Source organism: Ranitomeya variabilis, chromosome 1, assembly GCF_051348905.1.
Source record: "Ranitomeya variabilis isolate aRanVar5 chromosome 1, aRanVar5.hap1, whole genome shotgun sequence".
In the NCBI taxonomy this organism is placed as follows: domain Eukaryota; kingdom Metazoa; phylum Chordata; class Amphibia; order Anura; family Dendrobatidae; genus Ranitomeya; species Ranitomeya variabilis.
This window is the reverse complement of record NC_135232.1, coordinates 855,679,061-855,691,673: the sequence shown is the minus strand read 5'-3', so window position 1 is coordinate 855,691,673 and position 12,613 is coordinate 855,679,061. Positions and strand designations below refer to the sequence as shown.

The window sequence follows — 12,613 nt, the reverse complement described above, 5'->3', positions numbered from 1 at the left end:
TGGCATTAGATACATGGTTCTGTTTTGTATCACACAGGATGGGCCTTACATACACTGCTTTGGGTTGTATCACAGGTGATAGGCATTAGATACATGGCTCTGGGTTGCATCACAGATTATGGGATTAGATATATGGGTCTGATTAGTGTCACACAGGATGGGCCTTAGATACAAGGCTATGGGCTGTAACACAGATGATGGGCATTATATTCACGGCGCTGGGTTGTATCACAGATGAGATTAGATAAACGGCTCTGGGTTGTTTCACAGATTACGGTCATTAGATACTCGTCTCTGGGTTATATAACAGATGATGGCATTAGGTACATGGCTCTTGTTTGTATCACACAGGATGGACCTTAGATACACTGCTTTGGGTTGCATCACAGATGATGAACATTAGATTTGCGGCTCTGGGCTGCATCACAGATTATGGGATTAGATGCATGGCGCTGGGTTGTATCACAGATGGTGAGATTAGATACATGGATCTAGGCGGGTATGAAGCATGATGGGAAATAGATGCACGACTCTTAGTTGCATCACGCATGATGGACAATACATATGCGGCTCTGGGTTGTATCACAGATGATGGCCTCCAGGTCACAGCTGGAGGCAGCCACAGTGCAGGAGATCCAGTCAGACACCGACCGCATTCTCCTATGTGCAGGGGCTGCCATATGATATTTGAGGTGTGTAAATGTCGTGCTCAGACATATACACAATGATAATTGATTACATAATCAATAATTATTAAAACAAAAAAGAAAAATCACAGCACCTTTTTTTAATGGGGACCTTTCGCCAATTTCTGCTTCGTAAACTGACTACATCATTATAAAAGTGCTGAATAAAACGTAGTGTTCCTTCTTTATTCTTCTAAATTTTAAGGAACCTAATATTCTAATTTCCCAGTTCCACCCATAGTCAGTCTATGGGTTTGTACCCTGCTGCATGAGAGTGAATTTACAGGTGTATAGGCTTACTATTAAACACCTACCCCACCTTGCGTTTTGTAAAACGCTAGTGCGTCTTTTAGTCTTACAAACAGGCCCTGACAAAACTGACTCCTAAGAGCAGGAGGATCGTTGCACTGGGTGTCAGTGGCCCATCAACGGAACTCTGAGCAGAATTCCTCTGGTCATCACACACACAAGACATAGAGCCTCAAAAAAAACATTAACCGACTGGAGAGACAGCGAGTCTGACGGAAGTGAAAAGGTCCAGGATTGGGGATCTTCTTGAAGGAGAGAAATAACAATTCTAACCTGTTGCTACTCACTCCCAAATAAATGAGGACGAAGCCTAAAATAAAGCTTGCATAGTTCACAGAACAAAACAAATTTATCCCATCCCCCAGAACACCTATCCGGGAGGGCCAACTTAGGTTCCAGTTCAGCCTGACTGCCCGCCAGACAGTTTGCTGCTGTGAGACCCTAGATTCCAGGTCTGACAGTTCAAGCGAGCGATCCTGCAAATGTTTGGCAAGGACTGCAACAGGATCCAAACCAAGATACAAAATGTGGGGCCGGTGAAAATGTCACACTGTGACGGTCTTCGGTAAGGAAGGGGGGTCTCAAACTATCCCTGGAACTGGGACACTAACTCCAGGGTCTCCAGGTCTTCCAAGGGGACGTGACACCTTCCTAACACTTATACACCCGATTCCTCCATAATGCTTTGAGCATGTTACTTTAGGATTCTATTATGTGCACACATATCATCTCATATGGTGTCTCAGGATTTCACATCATCATTTAGTGTGCAATGTATATGTGAAAAACTCAATAATACTGCTAAATAAATGACTAAAGTGATTATGCAAAGACCATTTTTACCACTATCTGGTGTGTTTCACTTTGACTTGAATGCATTTTATTGTATTATTTCATGTACCAAAAAAGGTTATTAAAAATAAGCATTTGGTAGTAGCTGTCCCTCAGTTTTGGTGGTTTTAGAATTAATTAAGTGGACACAATAAAAATATTTGCTTTACAAGCCCGACTGCACTATTTGTGATCCCATTTCTATGTAGTGTAATGTCAAATCTGCAGAAAGTATTCTATGTCTGATCACTTTATTTCCCTCTGATTAATGAAATCTATGATGGAGGATAGATTCATAACCTAACTTTAATTTGTATTACAGGTCAGTTCTGTGGAAGCACATTACCGAACACCCTAAACACAACAGGGAATACTGCTGTTATTAAATTTGTCAGCAATAACGCGCTGAATGCCAGAGGTTTCAATGGATATTGGACAACTAATCTGACTGATATTCCAAGCATCGCACTGATACCTCCCAAACCATGGGATGATGATAGCATAGGTGAGTTGTTTAGCTTTAGATCTATGCTGGAATAACATTGTGTAGCCTTGTATGCTTCTCTCAATTAGTCTATAATAAACTCCTGAAGGGGTTATGCGACTAAAGCTTTACTCTAAGGCTATAAATGTGTGATCCAAATTCCAATCCCACAATGATATAACATTGGTCATGCGACTTCTGTTTTAGGAACTGTCGTTAAAACTGCACTGGGTTTCCTATGGTGCCATTAATAAAAGGAAGTTCCATTTTGAGAATATAGATGATGAGTTCAAGTCCTAATATATTGAATACTAGATGGTGGCCCGATTCTAACGCATCGGGTATTCTAGAATATGCATGTCCACGTAGTATATTGCCCATTTACGTAGTATATTGCCCAGTCACGTAGTATATTGCCCAGCGACGTAGTATATTGCCCTGCCACGTAGTGTATTGCCCAGCTACACAGTATACAGCACAGCGACGTAGGATATTGCGCAGCTACGTAGTATATTGCACAGAGCCACATAGTATATTGCCCAGCCTTGTAGTATATTGTCCAGCCACGTAGTCTTGTAGTATACAGCAGAGCCACGTAGTATATTGCCCAGTCTGGTAGTGTATTGCCCAGCTACATAGTATACAGCACAGCGACGTAGGATATTGCGCAGCTACGTTGTATATTGCACAGAGCCACATAGTATATTGCACAGCTTTGTAGTATATTGCCCAGCCTTGTAGTACACAGCAGAGCCACGTAGGATATTGCCCAGTGACGTAGTATATTGCCCAGCCACGTAGTATATTGCCCAGCTACATAGTATATTGCCCAGCCACGTAGTATATTGCCCAGCTACATAGTATATTGCCCAGCCACGTAATATATTGCCCTGCCACGTAGTGTATTGCCCAGCTACCTAGTATACAGCACAGCTACGTAGTATATTGCACAGAGCCACATAGTATATTGCAGTTTTGTAGTATATTGCCCAGCCTTGTAGTATATTGTCCAGCCACGTAGTATACTGCCCAGCCTTGTAGTATACAGCAGAGCCACGTAGGATATTGCCCAGTGACGTAGTATATTGCCCAGCCACGTAGTATATTGCCCAGCCACGTAGTATATTGCCCAGCTACATAGTATATTGCCCAGCCACGTAGTATATTGCCCAGCTACATAGTATATTGCCCAGCCACGTAATATATTGCCCTGCCACGTAGTGTATTGCCCAGCTACCTAGTATACAGCACAGCTACGTAGTATATTGCACAGAGCCACATAGTATATTGCAGTTTTGTAGTATATTGCCCAGCCTTGTAGTATATTGTCCAGCCACGTAGTATACTGCCCAGCCTTGTAGTATACAGCAGAGCCACGTAGGATATTGCCCAGTGACGTAGTATATTACTGAGGCACGTATGTCACAGGGCTAAAAAATAAACATACTCACCTAACGATCCGAGGGCCCCTTGTAGTGTATCATACTCACCATTCTTGTCGCTGCTCCTCCGCGTCCCGCCTCTCCTCTTCGTGGGATCCTGTGCAGATGGTAGTGCTCGGCTTCAGGAAAATGGCCGCGGGATGCCGCGTGTGCGCAGATCGAGATCGCGGCGGCCATTTTCCTGAAGCCGAGTTCCATTGCAAGTGCCAGGGCTGGTGGGAGCAGGACCTATGAAGACGTCGCGGTCACATGACCGTGACGTCACGGCAGGTCCTTGCCGCACACCAGCCCTGGGACGGGACCTCACCGCAAGCTGACGCTTGTAACGGAGCGGTCCGGGGAGCGTGGCGAGGAGCGAGAAAGGCGGCGGAGGGTGAGTATAGCAGGTTTTTTTTTTTATTTATTATTTTTAACATTACATTTTGTACTATTGATGCCGCATAGGCAGCGTCAATAGTACAAAGTTGGGGACACACAGGCTTAATAGCAGCGGTAACGGAGTGCGTTACCCGCGGCATAACGCGGTCCGTTACTGCCGGCATTAACCCTGTGTGAGCGGTGTATGCGGGCGCCGGCAGTGAGTGCGGGGAGTAAGCGGCCATTTTTTTCTGGACTGTGCGCGTCGCTGATTGGTCGCGGCAGCCATGACAGGCAGCTGCCGAGACCAATCAGCGAACGAATAACCGTTACAGAAGGACAGACGGAAGTACCCTTAGGCAATTATATAGTAGATGGTCAAACTGGGATGTACTAAAAAGGTGTCATATGGAAACATTTTTGAACTTTATACTCTGATGTATAATTTGAACAGAGGCTGCGATAGATTTCTAACAGCAGTATCCGTTGCCCATAGGCTGTAATAGCACCCATTTAAGCTGAGGACATACAATACTGTGCAAAAGTTTTAAGCAGGTGTAGGAAAAAAATTCTGTAATGTAAGAATGCTTTCAAAAATAGAAGTGTTAAAAGTTTATTTTTGTCAAGTAACAAAATGCACAAAAAATTAATGAAACAAAAATCTAATAAAAATCAATATTTTTTGGTGTGATCATCCTTCAAAACAGCATCAATTTTATAAGTATACTTGTAGACAGTTTTTTAAAGCATTCAGCAGGGAGGTTGCTCCAAAAACCTTTGAGAACTAACCACAGATCTGAAGATGCAGGCTTGTGCAAATCATACTGTCTCCTCAGATAATCCCACACAAACTTGATGATCAGATCAGGGCTCTGTAGAAGCCATACAGTAGGTACGGAAAGTATTCAGACCCCTTTACATTTTTCACTCTTTGTTTTGTTGCAGCCATTTGGTAAATTCTAAAACGTTTTTTTTCCTCATTAATGTACACTCTGCACCCCATCTTGACTGAAAAAAACAGAAATGTAGTAACTGAAAAAAACAGAAATGTAGTAATTTTTGCAAATTTAAAAAAAAAAGAAAAACTGAAATATCACATGGTCATAAGTATTCAGGCCCTTTGCTCAGTATTGAGTAGAAACAACCTTTTGAGACAGTACAGCCATGAGTCTTCTTGGGAATGTTTCAGCAAGTTTTTCACACCTGGATTTGGGGATCCTCTGCCATTCTTCCTTGCAGATCCTCTCCATTTCCATCAGGTTTGATGGTGAACATTGGTGGACTGCCATTTTCAGGTCTCTCCAGAGATGCTCAAGTGGCGTTAGGTCAGGGCTCTGGTTGGGCCAGTCAGGAATGGTCACAGAGTTGTTCTGAAGCCACTCCTTTGTTATTTTAGCGGTGTGCTTAGGGTCATTGTCTTGTTGGAAGGTGAACATTCGGCCAAGTGTGAAGTACAGAGCACTCTGGAAGAGGTTTTCATCCATGATATCTCTGTACTCGGCCGCATTCATGTTTCCTTCAATGACAACCAGTCGTCCTGTCCCTGCAGCTGAAAAACACCCCCATGGCATGATGCTGCCACCACCACTATGTTTCACTGTTGGGATTGTATTTGGCAGGTGATGAGCAGTGCCTGGCTTTCTCCACACAAACCGCTAAAAATTATCACCGAAAAGGTCTATCTTCATCTCATCAGACCAGAGAATCTTATTTCTCATAGTCTGGGAGTCCTTCATGTGTTTTTTAGCAAACTCTATTCATATGTCTTGCACTGAGGAGAGGCTTCTGTCGGGTCACTCTGCCATAAAGGCCTGACTGGTGGAGGACTGCAGTGATAGTTGACTTTGTGGAACTTTCTTCCATCCCCCTAATGCATCTATGGAGTTCAGCCACAGTGATCTTGGGGTTCTTTTTTACCTCTCTCACCAAGGCTCTTCTCCCACAATTGCTCAGTTTGGCTGGACAGCCAGGTCTAAGAAGATTTCTGGTGATCCCAAACTTCTTCCATTTAAGGATTATGGAGTCCACTGTGCTCTAAGGAACCTTGAGTTCTGCAGAAATTCTGTTGTAACCTTGGCCAGATCTGCTCCTTGAGCTAACAAATTAACACTAAGCCATCAGATAAAATTTAACTTTTAATAAATCAGAAACCTCTACATGTTTCACCATAGCTGATCATCAAGAGGTTGGATGTTAACCCCCGGTTGGATGTAAACCTCCTGATGATCCGCTGTGGTGAAACGCGTAGAGGTTTCTGATGAGCATCCAAAACCATAAGTACCTCTAATACTTACTGCTGTCATGATGATATATCCATGTTATGTGCCTTTGAACCTTTATCTATTCTGGGTCTAATATTATATGTTACTTGCCTATGTTATTTATTATAAAACTGTCCTGTGGATTAGCTGGATTATCAATAGGGATTCCAAGGGACAGCCGTCGTCGAGCGGGGGTGCCATATCCGCTGACAAGTAGGGTGTCTAACTCCGCTGCAAGGCAGGAGTTCAATCAGCAGGGAACAGTATACCGAGGTACTTGTCAATTCTTTTGCACATGTCACTTTATGAGTGTTATTTTTTTCACCGCTTTTGCACTTCCTTTATTATTGCTGTCTACCTTTATTATTAATCCTTATACGGCATCCTCTGTTTGCTCCTTTCCCTATATATGAACAATAAGTGGTTGCATGACTCTCCAGCATAGGGTTATCTAGGAGATTTAGGGATAGCCGCCGAAGAGCGGGGGCGCCATCACTCGTTTATTTGTTTCAGGGTGCCAACCTCCGCTGACAGGTATGCATTGAATGCTGGTGAACTGGTGCTGGGTGAGCATAGCTAGCACGGTTGCTTGTATTGTGATTGATGGTTATATTTTTAAGAATTTATTAAAAGTTATTTTATCTGATGGCTTAAGGTTAATTTGTTAGCTCACTCGATTTTTTGACCTTATTAGATTATTGATACAGTAATTTTTCACATCTGTGCCCTGCCACAATTCTGTCTCTGAGCTCCTTGGCCAGCTCCTTTGACCTCTTGATTCTCATTTGGTCTGACATGCACTGTGAGCTGTGAGGTCTGATATAGACAGGTGTGTGCCTTTCCAAATCAAGTCCTATCAATTTAATTAAACACAGCTGGACTCCAATGAAGCAGTAGAACCATCTCAAGGAGGATCACAAGGAAATGGACAGCATGTGACTTAAATATGAGTGTCTGAGCACAGGGGCTGGATACTTATGATCATGTGATATTTCAGTTTTTCTTTTTTTATTAAATTTACAAAAATGTCTCCATTTCTATTTTTTTCAGTCCAGATGGAGTGAAGAGTGTAAATTAATGTGAAAAAATGAACTTTTTTGAATTTACCAAATGGATGCAATGTAACAAAGAGTGAACATTTAAATGGGTCTGAAAACTTTCCATACCCACTTCATTTATTTGTATTTTACTTGCTTATATAGTGCCACAATATTCTGCAGCACTTTACAGACATTATCATATCATAACTTCCAGTACTCCTTGTTGACTTTTATGCTGAAAATAGTTTAGAATGACATTGGCTGTATGTTTAGGGTCATTGTCCTGCTGCAGAATAAATTTGAAGCCAATTAGATGCATTGAAGATGCCATTAATATTGACCAAATTCCCAACTCTATTTGCTGAAATGCAGCCCCAATCTCACAATGAACCTCCACCATGATTCACTGTTACCAGCAGACTCATTATTGTACCACTGTCCAGTCCTTTAGTGAACAAATTGACTTCTATTACAACAAAATATTGCAAATTTTGACTCATTGGTCCAGAGCACCAGCTATGATTTTTCTACACTCCAGTTGTTATATTTTCACACAGTTGAGTTACTTGGCTTTGTTTCTGTGTCGAATGTATAGTTTTTGGTCACCATTCTTCCTTCATAAAACACTTCTAAACATGTTTTTCTAAACAATAGATGGGTGTAGCCGAGTTCTTCCCACTTCTGAGCTGATGATACTGCTGGACATCTAATTAGAAAAGAAAGTGAGCATAATTTGGCTTTCATCTGCTGCAATAAGTTTTCTTGCAGATCATTGCATCTATGATCCTGAACAATGCATTGCCCATCTCTTGGTATTTTCAATGCTAAGAAATAGTAATTTATCCATTATGCAATATCATCAGGGAGACATCTGATTGGCTCCAAATTTATTCTGCAGCAAAACAATGACCCCCAAACATACAGTATAACTAATGTCATTAAAATAAATATAAATGTAAAGCATAAAGATAAACAAGGAGACCTGTAAATGATTATATGTCTCCTATAAAAGCACTGAGCTCAACAGTCTGTTTGGGATTACAAGAAGAGACAGAAGCCTCAATTCACAGAAGATCTGTGATTGGTTCACCAAGATGTTTAGAGACAGTGTACCGAGAAGAATTGATGTTTTGATACTGTTTTGAATACAAAAAGTGGTGTGAGGCAGTGAGGGTCATTATGTGTCCTACAGGACGTGCATAGAAATATTCTAAGCTCGCTCAAGAGTATTGTAATTACAGCTACAGCTGTGGTTACAATGTAAAATAAAAGAGTGTGGATTTGGTCAAGCTATTTAACCAAGTCAGACTTAGCAAAACCTGACATGACCTTTTTATTTTTTGGAGAGATCTGTAAGATGGTAGTGGGATGGATTTCTCCCTCCATTAAGGGTCTTTGGAGTGGCCCATGCACACGGTTCCCATTTAAAATTTCAGTTAAGGTTTGGGTATGTCAGTTTTGATTTGCCAGCTCAAAGAAGGCTCTTTGCGGGACAGAGCCAGATCACAAGTGATTCGGTGGTGCAGTCACCCACGGCAACAGACTTGATACAGACTGTTACAGATGATCTGGCTGCAAACCGGAGGATAATATTTGAGTTATTTTGGTAAATTTCCAAAATATAGACATTTACGTTGAACTACCTCAATACCACACTGTTGTGAAAGCTACTGCATTAAATATGGTGGAGAATGTGCGCAGTGTGAACCAAGATATACCCCAAAGAAAGCTGCATGTCCAAGTAAGATGGTCAAGTGAGGTAGACGTGGGCGAGCTTCTGTTTCCACTCGCTTTGACATCCTACAGACAACTCATGTCCCAGTACTGGGGTGCTGCTGTGTGCGAGGTGCATCACATTTGCTTTAAGGCTGCAGGCCCCTTCTTCTAAGTCTAGGAATCCCTCTTCTGGATCCATGGTAGCAATTAATCCAGGAGACACGAGGTTCATGAAAACAACCAAACTTTTACTTGGTGAATGGCAGTATTTACAGGCAGATGTAAAGGATAAGACCCAATGGGAATCTTCTCCACCACTAGCAGTATATTTGGATTGCAATTCCTTCCGCTCATGTACTCAGAGTCCATCTTTCCCTGTAGCTTCACACGCTGAATGCGTCCTAGGCACCCAACGTCCATCTCGAGGTTGCCCCTGGCCATTAGATGAAATTATATGGAAGGGTATTTTTGGCAATCCACTGCTCCGAGTATTAGGCCCACGCTTTCCCTAGCAGCCTCTGACTTAGGCCTGCTGCTTCACACACTGCTCTCCACACACTGACTGATTTTGTCCCTTGCTGGACTTGCCACTAACTCTCAGCTCCCCCTCCCAAACTGGGCCAGCCATTACAGTTAACCCTGTCTAAGCTAACTGTAGGCCCAGTGGGTATCATCCTTTTATAACATACATAACCATCAAATACATTTAACCCTTTAAAGTGTCAGGGCGCAAACCATCAGCTCCACCACTCCTACATCTGTGATTAACGCCCCATGGAAAAAGCACTGGTGTCGGGGTATTTTCTCACATGTGGACATGATCTGACCTTAAAATTAAATTTACTGGGCTTTATGCTATGTCACCAGTTCCAACAAAATATTTGTTATTTTGTTTATGAAGGCCTTCAGAATTGCATTACGGACTTCACATTATGCCGTTTCACATTATATTTTATATAATACTGTTGAAACATACTGGCTTCTGATTGTGGACCTAAGTTTGGGTGTTCTATATTCAGATAATGGAAAGGTGTTCATAATTGCACTATGCACGTTATTTTGACTTTACACTGTACTTTATCTGTTAATGTTTAGATATCCTCTACATTCTTATTTCTACCCTGATAATTTTGAATTCTAATTGATATCTAACCATATTCACATTTCAATGGTCCCCTATCATTGTTGCCAATGCATATTCAATGAGGTCCTCTATGCTATGATATACATATTCAATTCCACATGCTGTTTATGTAGGCTTTCCCTGCTATTCTATAGATCAGTTGGTTAGCTTGATTGAACTTTATAAGGCCACCCACTCCCCCACTGTGGGTATCACGCCGGCTCCTGCAAGTTCAGGAGCCCGGAAAAGGGGCACAACACTCCGCTGGGGTCATTGAGACCTGAGCCCATAGTGAGGAGGTACCGTGCAGTAAGAGTGGAGGAAACCAGTTTCCCTTAAACTGATCTCACGGACTAGCGGTGCCACCGCTATTAGGTGATGGCAGTACCAAGGTCCAGGACATGTGGCAGAAGTGTAAGATGGTAAATGGTAATAGGCTAAGTGGTAGAAAAGTGGTACCATTTTTTCTCAATACTTAGGTAGAAGGGCATTTCAAGAAAAAATATAGTGTTTTTTTCAGATGAATGCAATTTAAAGAGGTTTTCTCAAAATCAGTCTTCAGTAGCACATTGTTCCCCGGCCTCCTGCTTGCTGGGGGGAGGAGTGGAGTGCTCCTAATTATTGGCAGTTTGAGATGGCAGAATTGTTGGGATGCTAGTCCAAACTGTGCGCTCTTCAATGCTGCAAGCGGGGCAGCTTTGCCACAGCAGTATTGGAGGAGTGCAGGTGAACTGAAGCACAGAGCATTCACACTCTATAGAAAACAGCTTTCAAGTGCTGCGTTCAGTGGAGTAACTAGAGTCCAGTGGGCCCCGATGCAAAAATTTAACCTGGGCCCACACCTGCATGTTGGTCAGATGTATGGGCCCTTATAGCATTCTAGATCCCATAAATACATATGTGTTCACCCTCCATGTAGCAATGTCCCCCATCCTGGCTCATTTTTGTAATCTCCCTCATCATGAGCCCTGTCCAGTAATGATGTCCCCATCCTAGACCCTTCCAGTAATAATGCAGCCCATCGTGCTGGTACCTCTTGCTGGTATAATGTTGTATAATGTCTCCATCCTGGTATAATGCCCCTATTCTGGTATAATGTTGTATAATGTCCCCATTTTCGTATAATTTCTGATAATATCCCCATTCTGGCATAATGGCCCCCATCCTGGTATTCTGTCCCCATTCTGATATGTCTCCATTCTGGTATAATGCCATATCATATACTAAATCCTGGCATAATGTCCCCATCCTGGTATAATGCTCCTTATCCTGGGCCCCTTACGTTCTTGTCCAGCACATTTTAGAAAGAAAAAAACAATTCTACTCACCTTCCACCGCTCCCACGACATGCGGTGTCCTCTTCTATATCTGGCACAGGTCTGGCAAACCAAAGTCAGCTGCCAGCCTCTGACTTGCCGGCAACGTGCATAACAGCACAGGGAGCTGGAAGATCTCTGCACCACAACACATTTCACCTGAATGTGCATTCAAAGGTGCACAGCCTGGTGAAATTGGCATTGACAGGCCCCCTCCAACACTGACTCGGTCAACTTTACAAATCCAATCATCTATCATGTTAAGGCAACTGTTTTAACATCTAAAATTGTAAAAGAAACCAAATTGTAAAACGGAATGTCACAAGGTTTTGGTTACCAAATCTGTGAACAGTATGATATACAGACAGAGACCCTGATTCAAGCAATATATCACTTAGAGGGCTGCTTGCTGTAGTTATTATAAAATGACCATTTTATAAGCAGGAGATTATCATTTGTAAACCTGTTGCCAAGCACGGTAGTCCTCCATATACAGGAGCTCTGTATAAATCTGCCCCAACCACTGATAAACAGAAAGCTGCCAATCAGTGATATAGGCAGGGTTATACAGAGCTCAGCGTTGGCAAAAAATGTGCGACTTTTCAAAGTGTTTAACACTGGATTTCTAGCATAAACACTTTGATGAATTGAAGACCAAGTTTCTTGCCCAGTTCTCCATTATTACTTTTGTAGTTTCCTTTTAACATCATCACCGGATTCACAATGTTACGTAATCTAAACAAAGTATGATGTTTTTCTGAAGTGTAATGTAACACTGCAGTTTACTGACCTATTACATTGCGTTAGATTGGCCTGCAAACTGTGATCCGCGCTCTTTACCGACAATACCCAGTGATTCCTCACAGCTGCACTGGCAGGCCTCTGTACAGGTAAGCAGTAAATAGTGTTCTGGCTAATTCATTTTGACATGACATTGTTTCACTATAAAATATGAGGTGCACATAAGCGCAGTTACAAGTGTATATAATTGTAGACACTATTTTATGAAACACAGGTGAAAATCCAGACTCCATATATTGTAGTATAT

At 42.2% G+C, this 12,613-nt stretch overlaps 1 protein-coding gene across 1 annotated transcript in view; it reads left to right on the top strand.

Moving 5' to 3' along the window:
- Positions 1 to 12,613, top strand: part of LOC143787895 (ovochymase-2-like) — a 160,208-nt gene that overhangs the window by 132,944 nt on the left and 14,651 nt on the right. The window contains exons 20-21 of the mRNA XM_077277050.1: positions 2,149 to 2,331; positions 12,373 to 12,455. Coding sequence (XP_077133165.1) covers positions 2,149 to 2,331; positions 12,373 to 12,455 — 266 coding nt within the window. The remainder of the gene's footprint in view (positions 1 to 2,148; positions 2,332 to 12,372; positions 12,456 to 12,613) is intronic.